This window comes from Myotis myotis, unplaced genomic scaffold (genome assembly GCF_014108235.1).
Source record: "Myotis myotis isolate mMyoMyo1 unplaced genomic scaffold, mMyoMyo1.p scaffold_m19_p_4, whole genome shotgun sequence".
Classification (NCBI taxonomy): domain Eukaryota; kingdom Metazoa; phylum Chordata; class Mammalia; order Chiroptera; family Vespertilionidae; genus Myotis; species Myotis myotis.
The window spans coordinates 30,481,129-30,503,080 of NW_023416346.1; the positions used below are offsets into that span (position 1 = coordinate 30,481,129).

Here is a 21,952-nt window from a genome sequence, read left to right on the forward strand (position 1 = left end):
AAAGGTTGTTGGATTATGTCAAATGCTTTTTCTGCATCAATTGATATGATTATGTGATTTTATCTTTCAATTTGTTTATGTGATGTATCACGTTTATTGATTTTGGATATTGTACCATCCTTTCATCCCTGGAATAAATCCCACTTTTTCATGGTGTATGATATTTCTCAGGTAATGCTGGATCCCATTTGCTAGAATTTTTTTGAGGACTTTAGCAACCATGTTCACCAGAAATATTGGCCTATAATTCTCTTTCTTTGTAGTGTCTTCATCTGGTTTTGGGACTAGGATAAATAATACTTCATAGAAAAAGCTTGGAAGTATTCCTTCCTCTTGAAGTTTTTGGAATATACTTAGGAGGATAGGTTTTAGTTTTTCTTTGAATGTTTGGTAGAACTCCCCTGTAAAGCTGTCCAGACCAGGGCTTTTGTTTCCTCGAAGTTTTTTGATGACTGCTTCAATTTCCTCCATAGTTACTGGCCTATTCAGATTTTTTTATTCTTCCTGATTGAGTTTTGGTAGGTCCTATTTTTCTAGGAATATGTCCATTTCTTCTAGGTTGACCAGTGTGTTGGACTAGAGTTGTTCATAATATTTTTTAACAATCTTTTGTATTTATGTGGGATCTGTTGTTATTTTGCATCTTTTACTTCTGATTTGTTTACTTGGGTCCTCTCTCTTTGCTTCTTGGTGAGCCTGACTAGAGGTTCAGCAATCTGGTTTATCCTTTCAAAGAACCATCTTTTGGTTTTATTGACCTTTTGTATTGTTTTTTTTTTGGTATCTATGTCATTTTTCCCACTGTTATCTTTATTATTTCCTTCCTTCTGCTCACTCTGAGCTTTTCTTGTTGCTCTCTTTCTAATTCTTTAAGTTGTAGAGTTAGATAATTACCAGTTTTTCTTTTCTTTTCTTTTCTTTTCTTTTCTTTTCTTTTCTTTTCTTTTCTTTTCTTTTCTTTTCTTTTCTTTTCTTTTCTTTTTTTCTTTTTTTCTTTCAGCAGGCCTGTAATCCTATGAACTTCTCTCTCTGGACTGCTTTCACTATGTCCCAAAGATTTTGGATTGTTGTGTTTTCATTGTCATTTGTTTCCAGGAAGTCTCTTATTTCTTCTTTGATTGCTTTGGTAAATCAATCATTGTTTAATAACATGCTATTTAGACTCCGAGTGTTTGATTTTTTTGATTATTTTTATTGTAGTTGATTGCTAATATTATGCCATTGAGATCTGAGAAGATGTTTGACATGATTTCAGTCTTCTTGAATTTGTAGAGATTTTGCCTGTGACCCAATATGTGGTCTATTTTTGAAAATGTCCCATGTGCACTTGAGAAGAATGTATATTCTGTGGCTTTGGGAAATGTTTTGAAGATATCAATTAAGTCCAACTGATCTAATTGTTTGTTTAGGATTGCTGTTTCTTTGCTGATTTTTTGTCTAGAGGATTTATTCAGTGATCTCAATGGGGTATTAAAATCCTCTACTATGATTGTGTTGGTGTTGTTCTCTCCCTTGATATGTTCCAGAAGTTTTTTTTTTTTTTTTATTTGGGTGTTTCTGCGTTGGATGCATATATGTTTACCAGAGTTATATCCTCTTATATCCTTTAGAAGTATGAAGTGGCCTTCCTTGTCTCTTGATATGGCCTCCACTTTGAGGTCTATTTTGTCAGATATAAGTATTACTACCCCAGCTTTTTTTCATTTCTATTTGCCTGAAATATATTTTCCCATCCCTTCGCTTTCAGTCTGTGTGAGTCTCTTATTCTGAGGTGGGTCTACTCTAGATAGCATCTATATGGGTCATGTTTTTTTATCCATTCAGCCACTCTGTGTCTTTTGATTGGAGTATTTAGTCCATCTTGTTTAATGTTATTATTGATAGGTACTTGTTTGTAGCCATTTTTATTCTTTATGCCTGTGTTCCTTCCTCCCTTTCTATTTCTTCTTTTTACAATTGTCCCTTTAGCATTTCTTGCATTGCTGGCTTGGTAGTGATAAACTCCCTTCACCTGTTTTTGTCTGTGAAGCTCCTGATTTCCCCTTTAATTTTAAATTACATTCTTGCTAGATAGTGTATTCTTGGATTCAGTCCTTTGCTTTGCATCACTTTGTATACTTCATTCCATTCCCTACTTGCCTGATGTGTTTCTGTTGAGAAATTATTTGATAATTTAATGGGAGATCCCTTGTAGGTTTCTCTCTGTCTCTCCCTTGCAGCCTTTAATATTCTATGTTGTTAACATTTACCTTTATAATTATGAAGTGTCTTTGTGTGGGTCTTTTTGGGTTAATCTTGTTTGGCACTCTCTCTGCTTGTGTAACTTTTTCCTTTCCCATATCTGAGAAGTGTTCTGTCATGATTTCTTCAAATAGGTTTTTTAATCCTTACTCCTCTTCTTTTTCTTCTGTCACCCCTATTATATGTATGTTACTTCATTTCATGTTGTCCCAAAGCTCCCTTAGGCTCTTCTCCAGTTTTAATTTTTTTCTCCAATTGCTGTTCAGATTGGGTGTGTTTTCCTGCCCTATCTTCTAACTCACTAATTCAGTCCTCCACTTCTTCTAGTCTATTTTTGAAACCTTCCATTGTACTTTTGGTTGTAGCTGTATCATTCGTGATTTCCTCTTGATTCCTCTTGTTGATTTTCTCATCCACCCTGTTTATGAACTGTATGACCCTTACTCTGAATTCTTTTTCTGACATATTTCATGCCTCCATTTCATTTTATTCCTTTTCTGGCAAGTCCCCCTTTTCTCTTTTGGGGTTTTTTTTCTTTGTCTCCCTATTTTTGGTGTCTCTTTTTGGCCCTGGGTACCCTGCTTGGGGTTTGATAGGTTGAAGACCCTTTTAGAGCAATGGTCAGGGAATCGTTAGCACAGAGGCTTGGTCTGCCTTGAGTCTCACACCTTTATTGTCTCTGCTCTGAGTTGTGCCCCCTTCTCCCACAGATCTGGTCCCTCAGTTGTCTGCTTCAGATGCTTGGGGTGGCAGGAGCACGTGCACAGTTCCTCTGATGTGTGACTCCCTGTGAAGACCCAGAGTCCTCTGTCATGCAATTTGCTGTGCAGCCCTGGAACCTGTGGCAAGGTGGCACCCTTAGTTCCCTCTGTCAGGACACTTGCAGCATGGTCTTGTGTCCCCTGGCTAGACAACCTGGCTTACTACAGGTTGCACCAGCAGTGCTGTCCTGTGGCCCGGAGTGAGGTGTGCATTGGGTTGTTCTGGATGGCCCTGGTCGGACTGTCCCAGGGGCCAAGGTGGAGCGAGTGTGGGTTGCTATGGGTCACACAGTCAGACCTCCCCTGTGGCCCTGAATGAGGCATGCACTGGGTTGCTTTGGGTCGTGCCTCTCTGGCCAGGGTGAAGCAGGTGTGAGTTGCTCTGGGTCACCCCAGCAGGGCTGCCTAGGGGGCTGGGGCAGGGGAGGGTCATGGTGTTCCCACTGGCTTGCATTCACTGCAGGATCCTGGAGCCATATCCAGGACACTGGGTCCCAGTAGGCTGGTGAGGAGGCCTGGTGCAGGAGCTCACTCTGGTGGTTAGTGCTCCCTGCAGATGTCTGGGAGCCTTCCAGGAGGTACTTTGCCATTCACTGCTGGTTATAGTGGTGCCTCCATGTGGGTTATGGCTGGCAAGTGGAATTTTCTAGGCATCCTCTGCCTTTCCTTATTGGAAATTGTCTCCTCATCTGTGTCTAACTAGTTAATTCAGGGTGGATGTTCTCCCATTTAGTTGCTTTCCTGGCCTGGCCCTAGGAGGAGGTGCACAACACTGCTGCTTATTTGGCTGTCATTTTCTATCTTCCCTTATCTGCTTTTTGTAAAAGGTATCTTAAATTTAGTACTCTGGTAAATTGTGGAAAATGCAATTAAGCTTTAAAAAACTTAATGAAAAAGCATGCACATAAGCAAAATATCATTATTTTTACAGTCGGGTTTTTTTTCCAGATAAAAAAACTCAGTTTTCCATAGGATTCTTGTGAAATCATGGTTTCCATCTGCAATGCTAAGCACCTCTCATGTGCCTTAAAGAACAAGTATTAGTAGACCACTAATGATAACATGTGAGGGAAATAGAACCTGAAGCAAATATGAAAACTTGAAAGCTTTTAATTTGTTAGCCTGCCAATTCAAGCAGCATGTGGCAGGTGTGTCATATATTCATAGAGCCAAAATAAATGGCCACAAGAAATTCCAAGGCAATACCGATGTAAGGAAAGTTTAAAATGGAAATAAAGAAAACATTGTTTATTCAGTAGTTTGATAAATACATTTAAATAAATGCCTCTTCATATATTCCTTTAAGTGCAAAATAGTATCTTTGTGACCTTCTGGACCAGGCATTGGCAATGTTTGTGTTATGTGCTGGTTTGTGGAAGGAAAGCAAAAGAAAGGAGGAGACAAGGAAAATGTAGAAAATGTGGGCAAAAGTAGCTGCTGCTGGTGGCCTGGCAAACAACTCTGGAACATGTTACTGTTTCCAGTAGATTGGTAGATAATATTTATTTTGTTTTACCAAGACAACTTTCATGAGAAAACTTGTGAATACTTAAAAAATTATAAAATCTAAATAATGAATCTAGTGTGTGCAATTTTAAAGTAAAAACTTTAATATTTTCCTTATGTTGTCTTATTTAGAATTATTATAGATGAACATTAATTAAAAATCAAAATTAACTTTTCTTTTTAAGGAAGACTACTTTGATAATGTTTCTTCCTATGGCTCAAAGTGATGTTTCCTCCATCCCCATGCCCACTGCTGTTTCATCACATGGATTGTTGAACAAATTATTTCAAAGATTAGTCTACTACCCAAAGTTATAGGCAGAAATCATTTGGGAATCCCAATTTTTTACTCTAAATACAGGATTAGATCTTGTTGCTGTCAAATGAGCAGGGATAGGGATTTTTTATGGAAACTGCATGCTCTACAGATCAAGAATCCCAGGTATTAACATTCCAATTTGAAAGCTCAAATTCTGAGAAAAACTCATCTTTACAGGTCTAATAGATTGAAAACTGATAGAGGTGGCCAAAGCTTTGCCAGCCTTGAAGGTACTTATCTGACAAAACTCCTTGCTAGCATGCTACAGCAGAAGGGTTCATGTTGAATTACCATTTAATCTTTGACTTTTCAAAATAAGAATCCTAGGGAATGCTATAGCACTCTAACTTCCAATGAGAAGATAGTGCTAACAAACCTGAGTAAGACATGCTCTCTACTGAAAGGGAATTTACAATCTAATAATGGAGAAAAGTTGAGGGCTATAATGGAAGAACGTGATGCATGCCATAAGAGACACAGTATTTGTGACATGCTTAAGAGGGTGGGCTCTGGACTCACAGTGCCTGAGTTTGAACCATGGTTTGATAACTTAACAGCAACATGAAGTTGTGCAAGTTGAAATTACTAAACCTTTCTCCACTTGTTTTCCAATCTGTTAAATGGAAGCAGTACCACATTCTTCAAAAGGGATCTGTAATTCCAAGGTATTCCTTTTGGTGACTCATTTCTATGCAAAGGTGTTTGAGTGTTTAAGAGTGTTCTTAAGTCATAGTGCATGATGTACCTACCATTCATGGTGATTTAGAGGCTGAAGTTGAAGTTAGAGCATCTAGTGTGTGCTTCTAGAGCTTCATTAACTCTCATAATCATTTTGCTTTTCTGTGCCTTGGGTTTCTTCTCTATTTAAATGAGCAAAGGAAGTTCCATGATAACAGGGACCTTACCAGTCGTGTTCAACATCTAGAACAGTGCCTGGCACATAGTAGATGATGGATAAATGTTGGGGCAGCACAATTCAGGGATATTATGAAAATGGTGATACAACAGACATGCACGTAATTTTGAGAGTCATGAGTACTACCCAAAAATGACTGGATTTTCTTGTTTAAGATTCCAAAGAGAGATAAGAGATTAGAAATGATCTCTATTTACAGTTCTCTGCTGATATTTAAACATGAATTTTGGAGTGAGAGGATCTTGCCTCTACTTGTGGTTCTATCACTTAAGGCTTTGTAACCTCAGATAAGTAACCTCTATTAGCTTTATTTTCTTCACTATTATTTTGGGGTTATCACTCTTGTTTTTGAGTATATTTTAGAGCTCCAATGATGGATGGAATGAAAGCATTTGTGAATTGCAAATACTATACAAATACAAATATGCTAAGCAATGGAAACTTTATGCTCTACATTAGAGTAGTAAAAGCATAATCAAGCAAAATTGTATTCCTATTACTCAAATCTAAGGCAGTGAAGATAAAACTGCATTGTCTGCAAAAGTTGATCTTATTTAAAATATAGGGAAAATGGACACCGTCCCTGTCTTTTATACACAGTCAGATAAGCACAGCTGCAGGAGAGAAATTCTTTCCATCGTCACAACAGCTCTTTTTAGTTGTTGCATCTAGCTTTTTCTATGCCAGCTCCAAAAATAGTTCCAGTCTGAAGGAAGTGTTTTGAGGATTTGGCTAGGGACCCAGAGGAGGTTACAGGCTGAGTTAAAAAAACACACATGAAAATTCCTTCTTCAATTACCCCTATCTTACATAAAATGCATGGCCAGAGTCCATTTTCTGTTTGCATTATTCATGTAAAAGTTCAAAATTTATTATTTAGTATCTGTTTCTATACTTCATGGACCTTTGTAGAAAAAATATTTCTCCAGACCCTCACTATTTATATTATGAGCAAATTATATATATAAATTTGGGGGAGGTATTTTTCTTTCAAATGTATTCAGGAAGCCTACATAATTTAGTTGTCAAAATTTTCTTTAAATATAAACTCATAACTCACAGAACATATACTTTTACAGCACTTTCCATTATATACTAAGTCAGTTACAGTATGGAACTTAATGTACTCTTGAAATTCAACTTAGTAGCACTAATTAGAATTTGTGTCCAAGGAGAATCTAAGAAAGATTGGTATAGCCTATTTCATCATTCATGAGGCTTTGTTTGTTTTCATGTGTCTGCAGACTTTTAAGAAACATAATAACATCACTAATATATAATACACATACTATCCAATTCACCCACTTAAAGTGTACAAGGTAGTGAATAGGACCATCATCACTATCTAATCCCAGAATATTTTCATTATCTCCAAAGGAGACCACATACCCATTAAGTAGTTATTCTACTTTATCCCCTTGCCTCGGCCCTCACAATCACTAATTTGCTTTTTTACTCTATGGATTGACTAATCTGGATATTTAATATAAATTGAACCATACAATATGTGGCAATTGTGACTGGCTCCTTCCATTTAGCATAATGTTTTCGAGGTCCATTCATGTTGTAGCATCTATCAGCACTTCATTCCTTTTGATGTTGAATAATATTCCATTTTGTGGATATATCACATTTTGTGTATCCATTCATCTGTTGAGAGACACTTGGGTTTTTTCTACCTTTTAACTATTGTGAATAGTGCTGCTATGCACGTAAGTGTACAAATATTTCTTTGAGACCCTGCTTTCAATTCTTTTGGTATGTACCTAGGCATAGAAGTGCTAGGTCATATGCTAATTGTTTAACATTTTGCGGAACTTTCAGACTGCCACAGCAGGTACACTATTTTACATTCCCACCAACAATGTATAACAACTCAAATTTCTTCCCCATTTCTGTTTTTATTAGAGCCATCCTAATGGGTGTAGAGTAGTATCACACTGTGGTTTTCACTTGCATTTCCCTCATCTGGCTGCTTCCATATATTTTTTTTCTAGGGGTCATTTGCCTGACAACCTTAGCCCTCTAGAACATGGTCCTTTATGGAACATATTGTGAAAGGTCCCCTACACAAATAAGAGCAGTCATAGATCTTCTGCCTTTCAAAGTGCATGAAAGTCCTGCACTTTGCTCCCTGAGGCCCCTCATTCACTGAGTAACTCTTATTCAACATTCATGATTGGCTATTATGTTTGACAGAAGGGAGCTAGATAGTCCACTATGGCAGATATTGTGGCAAGTAAGAGTAGAAGTCTAACCACTACATCGTATACCGGAAACTAATACAAAAAGATAATATTGAATGAAGCTGTAATTGAAAAATAAAATTTAAAATAAATAAATACATTTTCAAGTAAAAAAATAATAGAAGTGACAAATATTCATCTGCCACCGAAGAAGAACTATAATATTTCCCAGGACATTTGTGACCCCAAGCCTTCAACCAGAGGCCAAATTATGTTCAATATTTTCTAAGAAGCCAAAGCTACATATAATACATTTTAGAAAGATTTCCATAAAAAATGACTAAAGAAATCCACCCGTTGCTTTTGAATGGATAAGCTTGCATGGATTTCCTAGATACTTAATTTCCCATTGGCATCTGAAAAATTAGGTGATATTGAACTTCATCTTGAATGTGGATTCTACAAAGTTATAGAAGACATTGTTTAAAAAAATAAATGAAAAATTTTAAAGAACTGTAATTCTACTTTTTTTGATAAAGTTAACAGTTAGTTGATTTACCTTGTACTCATTGCTTACTTTTGTTTTAGAAATTCCCTGTTACTTCAGTATGTGTTCATGGCATACTGCCAGTAAATTAACCTTTCATCTGCCTTATCAGCTGAATTGCTAGAATTTGTTGCTGGTTGACACTGGGTTAAACTGCAAACCTTAAAGCTGCACAATACTGAATGTATGAATGAACAGTGCTTTCTGTCTCACTTATTTGTACATGCTGAAACCTTTTTCTAAGTTGTTCCAATATCCCTTCATGGAGACTAATAGCTAATAGAGCATGCACAGGAAAAAAAACCCCCAGCATCTTTTCAAAGGATTTCTTTATGTGAAGCACATGTTACATTTCTAGCCTCTATCCTGCCTCATTTTCTGTGGGTCTCCAGCTAGTTATGTCATGACCATTTTATGTGATCATAAACAATTACATTTCAAGTACACATACAGAGTTACCTCGTAGAGCAACTTAAATTGTCTTAACAATTCCTGTTTTCTGGATTTTGAGAGCAGATAATCAAGCCTTCAATAAGAATGTAGTAAGGCCAGTTTAAAGACAGGTCTGTGGTAGCCTGTAAAAACTTGAGACGTGCAGGTGCATCATAAGTGTGTAAGAGTCTGTCATGTCAGGCTCTGGGATTTTCTGTGCAGTAGACCCAAGAATGAATTTCTTACCCCAAATGATCAAAATTAAGAATTCTTTTTAAAATTGGGTTGTTGCCTAGTCTTGTATTACAACAGTGAATCTAAGTATTTGCTTCCTTTTACTGTGCACAATTCTACACTGGGAAATTCACATTTTATTGACAATGGCTAATTGAAGTGTATTGCACTGTCAGTATTTAGATGCCTCCTGTTTTAAATAGTATATAGTTACTTCTTTTCTAAATCTAGAGTTTAAATCAGAAGCATTGTATGATATTTGCTAATTTTATTTTATGTTTTCCTTGCAGGTTTCTGAGGTGTCTTTTCTGAAAGCTCTTCTGCTTTGATTCCACTCTAGAGCTGTCTCTTTATAAACTCCTCTCCTTACCACCCCCACCCCCACCCAAAACCTGGTGTGCTCATTCGTTTAATTTCTTTGATTCTCAGTTTTTCATAGTCAATTTCCCTCATCCTGATTTTGCAGCAATTTTTTTTCTTTACAATTGTAACATCCTTACAAACCATAATCTTTAAAGCCAAGAAATAGGGAGAAAAACTTTTCTCCCCCTGAACTGAGACCATTTCACAAATTGAAGGGCAGCCAACAGCATATGCTTTTTGCCAAAATAATTGAAAACATCAACTGGAGAGCACATAATTCTTTTGAAAGTCCACCAGTTATTTGAAGTAACTTTGGCAGAAGAACAAAATAAAACACTCAATATTTTAACCTTTATGGTTGCCTTCTTAGAAGTTGGTTTCTAATTTGGTTTTTAGTTATTCTGATACAATTTTTATTGTATGATTGGCTTTTTGTTTGACTAGACCTGATTTGACTTAAATGAAAACCTAAGTGCTAAGGAAGAAATATTTCACCAAAGCAATCTGTGATCTCTTTACATTTAGCTTGAATTCATTTTTAATCTTTTAATAACAGCAGTAATACTGTCTTAGAGAGGGTGCACTTGATTTTATTTTGCTTTCAATATGACGGCTGTCAATGTTGCCCTGGTTCGTGATACCAAGTGGCTGACTTTAGAAGTCTGTAGAGAATTTCAGAGAGGAACCTGTTCTCGAGCTGATGCAGACTGCAAGTTTGCCCATCCACCAAGAGATTGCCATGTGGAAAATGGCCGTGTGGTGGCTTGTTTTGATTCTTTAAAGGTGAGTCTCATCTAAATGCACATAATGTTTAAATTAAATCTGTTTATTTCTATTTTTGAAGGATGATGTGCTTTGAAATTGGCAAAGTTAATAACATGAAAGTGGTTAAGTTTTTCTTTTGTTTGTTTTTTAAGACAGGATGTAGACCTTGTGTTTGTATAACTAAGCCAGGCTAAAGTTCACCCCATCAAAGACACTGATCAAAAGAGATAGGTTTAAAGAAAAAAATTTAAAAATTTTTGTAGGAATGAGAAATTTCAGCCTTGCCATAATTCTTGTGTACAATTTAGGTTTTGAGTACAGTGATCATAATCCTCATATAATCTAGAGAAGTCCTCTACTGAATTATGTTATCAAAATACAATTGTCAAGGACCGGTCAGCTTTCAGAGAATATAGTCAGGTCCAGAGAGAATAAGGTGAAAACATCACTATCCAGAAAGAAAATGATGGCATTTTAAAAGTTCTTAGTCAAAGTATATTTTGAATGTTTAACATATTGTTGTAAAACTAGATTCACTTGTTTTATCTTCCTGAACTGCTTTTTGACCAATTTCAAATTTGTCAGTACATTTTGTAAGAAAAGTCCTATTGCCAAGGTCAAACACCCAAATAATATGCACTATAGAATAAACAAAATATGAAAGCAAAGGAAATATTATGTAGAATAGAACATATATGATTGCAGAACAAACAAATGCACTGATTTTCATCTTTTACTAAGTTATCCTTAAATTAAGGATAAAGATGAATAAATTAAAGAAGTAAAAAAGCAATAGATTCCTGGTCTAATTAGTAAGATTTGCTAGGATACATTAAAATTTTTTTTCAAAATGTGTTAAAATGAATTAAACTTAGCAAGAACTTTCAAAATTCTTGATATTATTTTATACTTGTCGTGACCAATTTTACCTTATTAACATTTTTATTTATGCACTAATAGAGATGTATTTCTTCATGTGCTCTTTTCTTTAAAAAAATTATCAAGTGATCCTACTTAAGTAGTTACTTTTACTTACTTTGTAGTTACTAGTTTTTGCTATAAATCATTCCAGTTCAAGAATGAAAATTTATTACCATAAAGGATGGTAATCCCTACCATTAAAAATGTCTGGATTACTCTTATTTGCAGTAATTATTATGACTAAAGGCTTATTCTGTTTTCTTTATTTCAGTTTCATTCAAGTTTCTATCTACAGTTACTTTGTATATTATTTAAATCTACTGCTGCAGAACTGGGCAGTGCCATGAAGTGGAAGAGCACTGGGTTAGTTGGGGGGTGGGATATGTCTTTCATCCAGTCCATAAAAAGGATCTGTCACTGCACTAGGAATTTTACATATTTATTTTCAAGGCTCTGGGTTGCAGTCCCAACCCCACTATTGACCGTGGCTACTTAATCTGACACAACTTGAGTTCTTTCATCTCTAACAGATGGATCTTCTTCTCTACTTATCCTTCATGATTATTGTGGAGATTTCAATAGATAATATAAATGAAATATCATCTATTATTATAAAAGTGAATTAAATGAAAGGTTTTCTTACTATTAGGAGTCTTCAAAAACAGTTCTATTAAGTTAGTGTTTATTATTTAAAACTATATACTCATGTTTCAAATGTATATGCCCAAATCTAGTTGCCTGAGTGTCATGTTAGTTCTTCAAGCTAAGTGTCACTGTTTTTATGGTTTACTCTTTGACATAGAGTTCCTTTCAGGTTTTGTAATATCTATCTTCCCAGACATCTGGTGGAAGGATACATGTGATGTTCCTAATCATTGTTATAGTTCAAATCAGTTCTTCCACTTAAAGATAAAGTGCCACAAAGGAAACATCTTGAGGAAAAGTAATATAGAAAGTGATTGTTAACAAAATGCATACTGCACTATCACTTTAAAGCTTGGAAAATGTTTAATTCAGAAACTCATAGATAAAAGCCAATAAATATTAATAAACCACTTATTTAAAATATACTATCTATTCACTGCATTCAGAGTTTTAAAAATAATTTTGCATTATGTTAATACCTGATGACCAGTCACACAGGATATGGATGATTTGCATCACTATTACATTATCAAATTTTAATGAAAACCTTACTGTTTCAAATATGCAATGCCTTCCAAAAAAGTTTCTATTTAGATAGCATATTTGTCACATTTCCATGTCTGCACAAAAAGCTTTGTAGTTCTCTTCTTTTATATTATCTTTATTCTAGACATGCTTGAAATGTATGCTAAGTTGAGGGTAATTGACCTATGTGGATTGTACTGTTATCATATCTATAATACACAAATTACACACCTCAATGATTATTGCAGCATTTGCTACCCCCTCTCTTGAGTTTGTATAATTGAAACACCTTCAAAATGCACCTGTTTCTTCTTTTATGAGTGGTTAAATAATTGAAGCAATCATTTGATGAGTTTTGGGCTGATGCTTTTGTTGTTTTTAGTTTTTATTTTTATGAGGACTCCTTTAACAGTAGGTACTCTACCAGATGATGGTTCTTTGCCATCATAATAGGCAAAATAAATATAATGTCCTATATTGACTCATAATGAGATAATATTGTGAATATAAGGAAGGCAAACTTGATGGCTAATTGTGCATTGTGCTGAAGTGCTCTGCCCATCACTTTGTGAATGTTGAGTGTTCAATGATAAAGGTTTCACTATCTTCAGATAGAGCCCTAGAGAGTGTAGCCCATAGATTTTTTTTCCAGCTACATAAAAGAGTATTGTGTTATGTTGATATGCAGCTGTTTTTTACTCAATTGCCTAGTCTGCTTGACACAATTTATTTAAAAATTTCACTCCCAAGTATTGCTTAACTCATTCTGCACCAAATTTTTGATATTACAGTTTACCATTGATTTGGTTTGGTATTTTTAGTGAATGTTTCTAGCAATTAACAAAACATCATCATTAAAAATACCAACCTAAAATCTTTGAGATTATTTTCATAGTCAAGAATGTTATCTTCATGTATTCGCTTCAACAATGTCATATCTTGAACCTTCCCTTCCATACCTGAAGCAGTGTGATATCAGCCATCTGTTTTCCAGAAAGAATATAAATGCTATCATTATTTCATTATGACATATCAACACCCATCACATCTGCCCAATCCACTCACCACTTTGGGTAGTTTTGTAATAAAAGTTATCGGGAAAGTTCTTAACATCTGGCATAGTCAGAAAATAGTCATGTTAACCCATATACATTCCTAAAATATTTGAACTGGGTAAGGAACACACATAAAACAGTCCCACACTATCTTTAAATATCTCGTATTATCACAAGCATAATATTTTCACAAGTGAAACCTGTTCTATAGGCCTATGAATGTCAATCTATCCTTGTAGGTCAAATTGTCCTCAGTTGCCAGTATATTTTGCACTAGTATCACTAGTCACAACAGTTTTCAGTAGTTTAAAATTTGATCATCTTTTGACTGAATATTTACCTCATCCCCGTTTGCTAAGGGAAAATTTATAGGGAGCAGAAGACTTTGAGCTACATAATCCCAAGGGTCTTTGGATTATGCAAGATTTAGAAACATTTTTGAGCTCCATCAGAGGTGTCTGCTGCTCTACAAAGACACAAAGGCAGCACCTGTCACCTTCAGACTCAAGGAAAATAACATTTTACTTAAGGATCTCTATCTTCTATGATATTAACCTTACAAAGGAAGTGTCTTTGGTAAAGGTCAATGCTATTTTGGACATTTCAAACACCACTTGAAAGACTCATGGACAGAGACAACATTTGTTGCTTTCAGTTTTATATCCCACATATGAGTGAAATCAGATGGTTCATAACTTTTTCTGACTGACTTATTTAGCTTAGTATGATATTCTCAAGATCTATCTGTGTTTTCAAAAATGGCAGTGTTGCATCTTTTCTATGGCTGAGTGATATTCCATTGTTTATACGTACGACATCTTCTTTATCTAATCATTGTCCTGGCCACTGTGAATAATGTCATTTACAATGAACACAGGTGTGCATATATCAATGAATAAATGTTTTCAAATTTTGGGGGTAGATACCCAGAAGAGGAGTTATTTGGTCAGTTGATAACACTATTCTTAATTTTTTTTTAGGAATCTCCACGTTGTTTTCCATTGTGGCTGGGTCAGTTTACATTCCCAGCAGAGAATGAGGGTTCCCTTTTTTCCACAAACTCTCTAACACTTATTACTTGTCTTGTTGATAATAGCCATTCTAACAGAGGTCAGGTGGCATCTCGTTGTAATTGTTTTTTACAGATGTCCCATTTTTCCCCCATTGACCCTGCTCCAGCCCCCCTCCAGGTCTTCACTGCATTATTGTCTGTGTCCATGGGTTATGCACATATGCATATAAGTTCTTTGGTTAATCTCTTCCCATCCCTCCTTCCCTCTGAGATTCGTCAGTCTGTTACATGCTTCCACGTCTCTGGATTTATTTTGTTCATCAGTTTCTTTTGCTTATTAGATTTCACATATAAGTGAGATCATGTGATACTTGTCTTTCTCTGACTGGCTTATTTCACTTAGCATATCACTCTCCAGGTCCCTCCATGCTCTCTCAAAGGTAAGAGATCCTTTTTTACAGCATGGTATTCCATTGTGTAAACGTGCCACAGCTTTTTTATCCACTCATCTACATTGTAGTTTTGATTTGCATTTCCCTAATAGCTAGTCAAGCTGAGCATCTTTGCATATATCTGTTGGCCATTTGTACGTCTTTTTTCAGAGAATTTTCTATTCATATACTCTGCCCATTTTTTTTTTACTTGAATTATTTGTTTGGTGTTGAGTTGTATGAATTCTTTATATATTTTGGATAGTGACCTCTTGTAGGAGCTATTTTTCTGATCAGAAAAATTAAAAAACAGCTTTTTTAGAAAACTGATATAGAGACAAATTTATTTTAAAAATATATATACTTCCGTTACCCAATGGAATTCTTAATATATTTCTTTTCAAAATTTCTTTTTGAAAAATATATTTTTATTGATTTCAGAGAGGAAGGGAAAGAGGGAGATAGAAACATCATTGATAAGAGAGAATCATTGATTGGCTGCCTCCTGCATGATCAGGGATTGAGCCCACAATTCAGTCATATGCCTTGACCAGGAATTGAACCGTGACCGCCTGGTTCATAGGTCAATACTTAACCATTGAGCCACCAGGGCTAGGCCAAAATTTCTTTCAGTGACAACTGTGTTTTTAAAACAAGATTCATTTGCTCCATGGACTCCCAAAGGATTTTCACACACTTGCGAAGGAATAATGTTTTAGAAATATGCTTAATTTAAAATATACCATTCTTTAAATAATTTGTAGCCATCTGAAGTTATGTTTATGATAACTATGCCAGAATAATAATAAACTCTTCCTTCTATTGACTGCCTACTATATATCAGAAACTTTTCACATGCTGACTCTAATTCTTACAACAACCCTGTGTAGACTTTACCTTTGGATGGCCCAGGTTTCATCAGCTGTGTGGTCTTGGATAAGTAACCAAACTTTCTGTCCCTAAGTTTCCTCATTTGTGAAAATATAGAACCTACTAACACCTACCTCTGCAGGTGCATTCAAATGAGATGATCCAAGTAAGGTGCTCAGGACAGGTCCTGAGTCATCATAAGCACTCAAAATATACCTTTCAAAAAAAATAAATTCTGGATGTCCTGAAAATTTAAACATGAAGAACAAATTAAATTATGACAGTACTGTAATAATGTGTAGGTGGACACTTATAATCATGTGTGGGGAAGACCTTCTAAGCATTCTTAGAAGTAGAACCAATAAAAGCAAAGGATTATTAGAATGGACCACACAATAAAAATAATTTCTGAATGGCATAAAACACTACAGTTAGAAGAGAAGCAATAATTTGGAAAAAAATTGTGACACACATGACATTATTTTAATATACAATGAATTTTATGAATAAAAAAACACAAACATTAAAAAATATTTTCTTGCTCAGCTGGTGTGGCCCGATGGTTGAGCGCTGACCTATGAACCAGGAGGTCACAGTTCGATTCCCTGTCAGGGCACATGCCTAGGTTGCAGGGTCAGTCCCCAGTAGGGGGTGTGCAGAAGGCAGCCAATCAATGGTTATCTCTCATCATTGAGGTTTCTATCACTCTCTTTCCTTTTCTCTCTGAAATCAATAAAAATATGTTTAAAAAATATTTTCTTAGTAAAATAGGCAAAGGACATAAACAGCAGAGCAAGACAGTTTGATGTGACCAATTTATCTTCTTCAACACTTTGAGGACATTTTATGAGCCCTATTGACACAGCTGCTCTGATGCAGCCGCTGAGTTTCAGCTGTCCCTGTTATAATGAGCATGCTCCCCTCCCCGCCTAACCTCCATCCAGAGGACCTTCACTTTCTACCGCAGTCCTTTCTGAATTGTTTGTATTTTCTTTTACAAATGCATTACTTCTAAGGAGAGAGAGAGAGAGAGAGAGAGAGAGAGAGAGAGAGAGAGAGAGAGAGAGAGAGAGAGAACCTTGTTAGATAGGTCTTGCCTTTAAGAAGAAATGAAGATCATCTCTGTTAAATAAATTTTATGATATTAAATATAATGTTTGCATACTCAAGTCTTTTTTTTTTTTAAATATATTTTTATTGATTTTTTACAGAGAGGAAGGGAGAGAGATAGAGAGTTAGAAACATCGATGAGAGAGAAACATCGATCAGCTGCCTCCTGCACACCCCCCACTGGGGATGTGCCCGCAACCCAGGTACATGCCCTTGACCGGAATCGAACCTGGGACCTTTCAGTCCACAGGCCAACGCTCTATCCACTGAGCCAAACCAGTTTCGGCTATACTCAAGTCTTAAAAGTAAGAATTTAGTTGAGCATTTCCTCTACAGCCTGGAGCTGAGAATAGGGAATCTTGTTGTAAACCAAATACCTTCCTTCTCCCTCTCCACTCAGTGTCTATATCTATATCTGATTCATTCATTCATTCATTCATTCACTGGATAGGTACATATTGAGCACCTATTGTGTGCCAGGCATTGTGGTAGTCATGGGATCTAGCAATGAACTAGAACAGTCCCTGCCACCATGGAACAGTCTAACTGGGGAGTGGTCAGGCAAAAAAGAAATAAATGTTTAGGTTAATGACATATTGTTAGGTGTGAAGGAAAATGAAGCAAGAAAAGAACACAGAGAGCAGCAGGGGCTGCTCTTTTAAATAAAATGCTCAGAAAGGCCTCTCTAATGAGGTGATGTTTGAGGAGAGGCATAAAAGAGGGAGTGAGCTATGAAGATTTCTGAGAACATTCCAGGCCAAAAGAACAGCAACAGCAATCGCCCTGAAGCAAGAATAAACCTGGTGTGTTTGAGGAAAATCAAGACGACTGGGGTGGCAGGCACAAAGGGATGAAGTGGGAGAGCTGTAGGAGATGAGGTCAGAGAGATCTTGGGTTTAGGGAGATCAAGGAGGACTGTGTTTATCTTAGTAAAACTCAGGGCAGTTGGCCTGTTCTGTGCTGGGCTTCTCTGGACTCTTCTGATGTGTATCTTTTTCCTGCTGTTTTTTCTCTGTATCTTTTTCTCTTCATAAATCGTAGCCATTAGTATAATCTTCTCTGAGTCTTGTGAGTCCTCTGGCAAAGCACCAACCAAGTTTTTTCATACATTATTCTTCTTTTTCATACATTATTTACTTGATGATTTTTAAAAACCTTTTTTTTCTCTTTTTATTAAGGGGTTGTTTCTTTTCCTTTTTATTTTTTAAAATGTAATTTTTGAATTGAAAAAATATTTTAATAATTAAAATTTAAAAACAACTGGTTATTAATTGGTGAATATATGAAGAAAATGTGGTTTTATACAACAGAATATTACTTATTTATAAAAAGGAACTAAGAATGAATATAGGCTACAACATGGATGAACCATGAAAACATTATGCTAAGTGAAAAAAGCCAGCTCAGAAAGACCACATGTTGTGTGATTTCATCTATGTTAAATATCTAGAGTCAGCAACTCCATAGAGACAGAAAGAAGATTAGTGGCCGCCAGGGGCATTTGTGGTAGAGGTGAGGGGGCAATGGAAAGTGACTGCTAATGGGTAAAAGGTTTCCTTTTGGGGGTAAAATATATTCTGGAATTAGATAGTGGTAATGGTTGTACAACTTGATGAATGTGCTAAAAACCACTGATGTGTACACTTTAAAAGGTGAACTTTATGGTATATGAATAATATCTCAAGAAAACATTTTTAAAAATAAGCATGATAAACTGTCAGAGAGGAGGGCTTTGGGGGGCTGGATGAAAAAGGTGAAGGTATTAGTAAAAAAAAAAACCCATAACTCATAGACATATACAACAGTATGGTGATTACAAGAGGGAAAAGGGGTGGGGGCAGGTAGAATAAAGTAAAGGGGGGATAAATGGTGATGGAAAGAGACTTGACTTTGGATGGTGAACACACAATACAGTATACAGATGATATATGACAGAACTGTACACCTGAAACCTATATAATTTAATTAATGTCACCCCAATACGTTCAATAAAAATTGTTAAAAATTAAGTATAAAAAGATATGCAGTGAAATCTCCCTCTCATCTCATTTTTCAGCTAATCCATTGATTTCCCAACCAATATATTTAGCCCTACAGATATTTTATGTATATACATGCAAATATGTACATACCTACTATTAATTTTTTTTACACAAATAGTAGCATATTGTTCTCCTTGCATCTTTTAGTTAAAAATATTAAAAGTAAAAGGATGAGGAAAGATAATACCATGAAGACATTGATCAAAAGAAACCTTGAGGTGCTATATTTATCTTAAATAAAATTGCACACTGATATTGGGCTCTAGTTAGTAACTCTGTTACTCACAGACAATGTAAATACTCTATGTAGATGCTAGGGTTCAACAAATAAGTGACTATATAATAGGTAAAGGTAGCCAAGTTTCTTACCATCAGAAACAAATAACTAAAAATAAGGAAAGGGGAAGACTAGAATGAATCTTGTGATATGGATTTAAGTGGAAACATCAATATGAACTCATCTTTAATTTAATCTCTATATAGGCATACAAGTGTAGAAATAGATCTAGATGTGTGTATATTCATGATTAGTATGTTTGATTATATTTTCTAGCTCTGTCTTAGGAAGACCTAAAAGCAATGACACCCCAATAGTAATAAACATACCTAGCTCCCAGATCCTGGTTTCTAATACTATTCTTCAATAAAGAAACTAGGGCTCCTGGGAGTAATGGATGCTTCTGGATCAGTAGAGGACAAATGCAAGGTGAATCTGTAATGCTCTGTGCCAGGAATTAAGGAAATTCTCAAAAAGATTGGAGCATGACAAGAAATACAGGAGCCAATCTGAAGGAGATCCCAAAGACCAATACATCAAGATCATGAAAGATAAAGAAAGACTGAGGAACTGTCACAGATTGGAGGAAACATGGCAAGTAAACACAATGTGAGATCCTACAATAGAAAGGATATTAGGGGGAAATTTGTGAAATTTAAATAAGGTTTTTATTTTAGTTAACAATATTGTAATAGAGTTAATTTCCTGGTTTTGATAACAGTGCTATGTATGGTATGTAAGTTGTTGACATTACAGGAATTTGAGTGAATGGTATGCAGGGGCTCTCTGTAGTAGTTTTGCAATCTTTTGTAAGTCTAAACTTATTTTAAAATAAAATGTTTTTAAAAGTTAGCCTTTTTAGTCTTACATGTGTATCTCCTGTACTTTAATGCTCGGAAATAGTGGGGTGTTGTTTCTTTACATTTTTTTCTTCTTTTTTGAAAACTTCGGGCATGGTAAGGAGAAAACTCTCAAACTCATAAAATGACTGATTCTGCAACTGCCCCCATCTAGCTGGATGAGTCAGACAATGAAATAGATAAGAAAGCATTCATATCCATAACAGCATTTCGCAAACCTAGCTAATCAAGAATTTTGACTTTAGAAGGAAGACCATTCAGTTTAGATGATTACCATGTAAGAAACTGGAGATAGTGAGGAAGAGGCACTTGCCGAAAGTCACGTAAGCAGTTATCACAAGAGCCTGAGGACTCCTGTGTTCTTTTAGTCATGTTAGTGTTTCTTTTTCCCTGTGAAGAAGGAAATGGGGGTAAACAGAAACTGGGCTATTGTTTAATAAACAAAAAGCATCTGACTTTTACACTGCCTGTGAAGTTTTGTTGCTTTCCTTCACATTTTGTACTTCGAAAAGGGTGAAAAGCCAACTTTCTCTTTCCTAATCCCTCCTTTGCTTATTGTTTCATGATAGTGTAGTTAGATTAACACGTTAAGGTTTCATATTTAGAAGTTTGACAATCATTTGTGCTATTAACTTTGACAAGGAAGAAAAGAGGCAAGGTGCTCTTTATTTTTAGACAGTTATCTAAATGAGTGATACTAAGCTTTGTCTAATTGCTGAGAGTCAGAACACTGAGCTATCTCTACTCCTTTATCCATTCTTCTACCTAAACCATGCTTTGTTGAGTTAGCCAGCCAGAATTGGGGATTCTAACCAGCTGTGTACCGTAAACATCTTCATTGCATGAAAGTCTTTGATGTCTGATTTTGTTATATACTCATTAGAATAATGCTATGGTGAGCTAGAGGGGTACCTGTCACAGGTCAGCTGCAAATATTGTAGTAGCAGCAGCCCATTATGGGTCAAATATTGTTGTTTTATGGGAGCATAGCTCAACATCTTTTCTCTCCTCCTTGAGGCCAAGTTTGCTATTGGCTACCTGGTGAGAAAGGACCTGTGATATGGTCAGTATTAAGATTGATGCTTTGCTATAGGAACCCCATTTAATATGAGATATCTGAATATCTCAAGTTTGAGAACTGTCTACTATTTCTCAACTCTTTTGCTTCAAAGAAACTCTTACATGTTAGGGAAATATATAAGTGATTCTACTTGATTAAATAAATTCTTTCCGTGTTGCATAGCTTTATGAAGTAAATATATATATAGTTTTTTTTCTCTATTTTAAGTTTTTGTGACATGTGGATAAGGTACTTCTGTGCATCTGGAAATAGCAATTAGCTCTTCTAGGAATGTAACTTTATTAATAGAACATCATTTACTTACTGTTCTTTTTGCTCTCACAGATGAGGTTTCTGCTTATAACATCCCTGAGGTTACCCTGTTTTCCTCTATCTCAGTCTTCTGCTTGATTGGTGACCTATAGGGTTATATATTCCAGGGGAAATTAGCTGTCTGTTATTTCCTTGTTATCTCTAAATAATCTTTTCATTTTATTTTTAATTTAAATTCTTTATTGTTGAAAGTATTACATATGTTTTCTTTCCCCCCATTGACCTTTCCCCAGCTGCTCCTACCACCAAGCACATCAGTCTTTGGTTTCTTAAATTTGTTTTTTTGTTGCTGCTGCTGTGTAATCCAAATTTGCAATCCTGCTTGGGTTTTCAATGCTTTCTTGTGTTCTTGATATTGTTTTCTTAAAAGTAAATAAATGATTCCATTTGTTTTTTAACCTTTTATTTTCTAAATAATCTCCACTATTTGGATTTAACCATGTTGTTTCGAGAGTTAACTTATCTTTTCAATGTTTTTCATGATGAGTCTGTATAATATTGCCTAGTGTCATGTCTTATCTGTTATTTAGTGAAGTAGATA

At 35.5% G+C, this 21,952-nt stretch overlaps 1 protein-coding gene across 5 annotated transcripts in view; it reads left to right on the forward strand.

Annotated features, from left to right (window-relative positions):
* MBNL3 (muscleblind like splicing regulator 3) overlaps positions 1-21,952 on the forward strand; it is a 90,690-nt gene that overhangs the window by 8,016 nt on the left and 60,722 nt on the right. For all 5 annotated transcript variants that reach the window (XM_036305115.1, XM_036305114.1, XM_036305117.1 and 2 more), the window contains exon 2: positions 9,433-10,288. In XM_036305115.1, coding sequence (XP_036161008.1) covers positions 10,112-10,288 — 177 coding nt within the window. In that variant the 5' untranslated portion in view covers positions 9,433-10,111. The remainder of the gene's footprint in view (positions 1-9,432; positions 10,289-21,952) is intronic.